The sequence below is a fragment of the Triticum aestivum genome, chromosome 7A, assembly GCF_018294505.1.
Source record: "Triticum aestivum cultivar Chinese Spring chromosome 7A, IWGSC CS RefSeq v2.1, whole genome shotgun sequence".
Classification (NCBI taxonomy): Eukaryota; Viridiplantae; Streptophyta; class Magnoliopsida; order Poales; family Poaceae; genus Triticum; species Triticum aestivum.
The window spans coordinates 51390920-51394506 of record NC_057812.1 but is presented as its reverse complement, the minus strand read 5'-3'; the positions used below and the strand labels follow the sequence as shown (position 1 = coordinate 51394506).

At 48.2% G+C, this 3587-nt stretch overlaps 1 protein-coding gene across 1 annotated transcript; it reads right to left on the bottom strand.

Moving 5' to 3' along the window:
- Positions 1–1479: 1479 nt before the first annotated feature.
- Positions 1480–3007, bottom strand: LOC123151442 (homeobox-leucine zipper protein HOX2-like). The gene is made up of 2 exons (XM_044571153.1): positions 2479–3007; positions 1480–2360 (listed from the first exon to the last, which is right to left on the bottom strand). Exons 1-2 carry the CDS (start codon positions 2905–2907, stop codon positions 1914–1916), a joined length of 876 nt encoding a protein of 291 aa, XP_044427088.1. The 5' UTR covers positions 2908–3007; the 3' UTR covers positions 1480–1913.
- Positions 3008–3587: the final 580 nt, after the last annotated feature.

Genomic DNA, 3587 nt, shown 5'->3' with positions numbered 1-3587 from the left:
GGGGGGGGGGGGTGAACAGTGCGCACACGATCATGCCTTTTCGATGGTGATCTAACGATCTAGAAACTCAACTGGCGTTGTTTCTCCTATTCCGGTAAGCCGCCGTTCCCCTCCTCGATGTGGGAGTGCGGGGAGCTCACGATCTACATTAGGTAGCTCTATTTCCCTTGCTTTGGGGTTTAAGTAGAGTTAGACCGCGACACTCTATTTGTATTGGTGATGGCGCTGATCTGGCAAACTATATTTCTCTAGCACCTCTCCATCTCGAGGGTGTTGGCTGCGGCGGTGTTGATAGATCATCAGCGTAGATTTTTGTTGGCCTTTGTGGCCGATGAGTTCAGAGTTCGCAGTGTTTGTCGACATGGCAGCGGCAACACCTTCCGTTTGCAGTTTGGTCCTCTGCCCTCCTCTCCATTACATTGTTCGACATCGTGAGGCGTGCCCGTTTTTTCGAGGTTGAGAAGTGTTATCTTCCAATTGCCCTCCTCTCCATTACATTGTTCGACATCGTGAGGTGTGTCTGTTTTTTCGAGGTTGAGAAGTGTTTTCCAATTGTGACGACTTTGACGTTTTCTCTCTCCAGGGCACTGGTCTGGTTGGACTATGGCCTCAATGGCTTCTTATCTGTGATCAGCAATTATTGGCTGGCTTCAGTGATGGAGAGGCAGCAGGAATGTTGCGACATCAGCATGCTTGGGAGGAAGAAAACAACCTGCCCCCTAGCGAAATAGATTTGATGACTTTTTCATAGAAATATGAATATTTAAGTTTTGAAATTGGTCAAACTGACTAAGATAATACACATGCGGTAAAGAAACATGACCATTTGGAAAACTTGAAATGTAGTTTGCTTGAAACCATACAATATCTAAGTGATGTCTTCAACTTTTCACATTTGTAAGCAATTGAAAATACGAACGATCTTGCAGATCGACCAAAAGAAAAGGAAGACTTGTGACATGCATGGGGATGCGGAAATTGGCGGTTGCTAGCGAGAAAGTATATAATCTTAGTCATTGTAAAAAAACATTTATGAAGAGCATTGTTTTCTTTTTTTAAAAGATCACAAATTAAGTTATGTTATATCAAGCTTAAGTAAGTTACAATAGTTTATATCCACAAAGAAGTCCTTTTTCATGCTAAATTTCACATATATTATGTGTGTCTATCTGTCTCCACATGCAATCCATTTTTTCATGATTTTTTTTGAAACCTTTATGTATGATTTTCCGCTATGATCCATGATAGACTTTTTATTTCTCTATTTTCTATAAAATTATTTTTCCGAATATCACATAGAAAATAGAGGTTGAAATACCAGAACAACCAAAATGAGGAGATCATGCACCTAATATGCATGTTACTTGGACATGGAAAATTAACTGGTAAAATAGGCAAGTGCAATGCTGAGTATACTAATAGCCTAGCTTCTTTTGCTAGATGACCAACCTAAAGCAGAAGTCACCTTTAAGATGCAACCTGTCTGGCAGCTCAAAATTGAGTAGATGACACACCAGAAAAACCAAGTAGTCATGTAATAATACACCAACTCCTGATCTACGCTGCCCACTGCAACATCTATGCAAGACAGGGTAGCAAATTAGAAAATTACTCAACCTGTTAGGTGTACTATAACTCAACATGTTAGTAAGTTCCTAGTATGAATTAGTTTCTCATGTTATTTCATCAGCTTTTCACATGCATACATTCATCCTCGCCGGAAGCCCGGAACTCATCGATCGATTCAGCCCTAAATTGTTAGATTTAATTAACTTACATTTCCCTCAGACGGAGAAAACGAAAGATTAAACTTTCTGCTAAGCTTGCTTAAGTTCGTGAGTTGTGACAATGCCATCATTTCTGTTAGCTTGCCTGGCATGCTGATCATGGCGGCGTCACAGAGATAGCTCGTTTTATCTGGTCGGCTTGACCACCTTCGCGAGCCCCGAAGAACCGCCGTACATCGCTCCGGTGTCTCTGAACGCACAGAAGAACTGCCGTTGTTCGGGGGATGGCATGGGCATGCCGATGCCGGCATTGGAGGAAAAGCTGGGCACGTTGCAGGCCGAGGCGGAGGACGTCGACGCGACGCGCTTGCAGGAGAGGCACATGGTGAGGGTGGTGAGGGGCCCCGCCGGGGCACCGTTGTTTGCCGGCGGTGCAACCTTGAGCGCCCGGAGTTCAGCAACCTCCTTCTCGAGGCGGCGGTTCTGCTCGGCGAGCTGGTCGCACCAGCGCTTCATGTACTCGCAGTCCACCTCCGTCTGCTTCAGCTTGGTCCGAGCACGGCGGTTCTGAAACCACACCTCCACCTGCCGCGGCCGCAGCCCCAGCCGGTTCGCCAACGCCGTCTTTTGCTTCTGGAAATTGTCAATAAAGAAACCTCGGTCAGCCCAATGCGATCGATCACGAGGAATCCATGGACGAACACTATGCGAGCGAGGTGGATAGATCATCGGAGAAGGAGAAGACACTTACGGGGTTGAGCGTGCTGTGTGTCTTGAAGCACTCCTCCAGGACAGCGGCCTGGTCCTTGGAGAGCCTGAGCTTCTTGCGCCCGCCGGTGCCGTCATCGTCCTCGTCGCCGCCCACGGTGGCGCCGCCGCGGGAGACACCGGAGCCGGTGCGCTCCAGGCCCCTCTTGGTCCCGCCGCTGACGCCGCTCTCGGGCGACGTGGACGGCCTCATCCCCGGCTCGTCCTTCCGCTGCTGGTTGGCATACTGGTGCAGCCCGTACGACTCATGCGCGCCGACGACGGAGCTGAGCGCGGCGGTCCAGTGCTGCGAGTGGGAGGCGGAGGCCGGGGAGGAGGAGTCGGTGGTGGTGGAGGACGTGAGGCTGCCCTGGGAGGCGATCCCGAGCCCCAGGCCGAGGTCCAGGTCGAGGTCGGCGACGCGATGCATCATCGATCTCCGGCAAGCCCGATCCGATCTGAGATCTCTCCGGTGTAGAGGATGGATGATGGTACGGTGGCAGTGCTCGGTGGTGGTGGTGATGTGATGATCTGGCCTGGTGTTCCGTGGGCATGCGGCGGCGGGATGGTGGGCTATAAATAAGGCAGCGGTAGGCAACGGAGCGACCAAATGATGAGCTGTTCGATGGGGAGGTGCCTGGATCTCCTCTCCTCTGGTAAGCAATCCAAACAACTCAATTTTTTTACTTGGCTGTGATTAAATGGGTAAATAATGGCGATAAATGGGTAAATAATGGTGTATTATTAAGTGGCCGTGAATTAATGGGTAAATAATGATGATAAATACTAGTTTCCATTCCGCGCCACCCGCTCATCATCGCCAGCCACCGTGGTTCATACCATTGTTTAATATATGGAAGACAAATGTGAAATACCAATCCAACACTTTGGTGGCTTTTAATGCAATGATAAAACCTACTAAGAAAATGCCAATTGCCAGCTCTTTTCTACATTAAAAATTGAGATCACATATGTTATATGGGAAAATATAAGACCTCGTACTACAACAAATAAAAAAGCGCCAATGATACATGCCACGAGAACACGGCTTATAGAATTTTAGCTATGTATTGCTCCTGTGCATCCTTATCATGGAAGATCATGTTTGATCGG

Excerpts from the sequence above, each read along its gene's own strand:
- LOC123151442 (XM_044571153.1), bottom strand. The coding sequence starts at position 2,907 with ATGATGCATCGCGTCGCCGACCTCGACCTGGACCTCGGCCTGGGGCTC. Across the intron at positions 2,361-2,478 it reads CACACAGCACGCTCAACCCC|AAGCAAAAGACGGCGTTGGC; the intron begins GTAAGTGTCTTC and ends GACAATTTCCAG.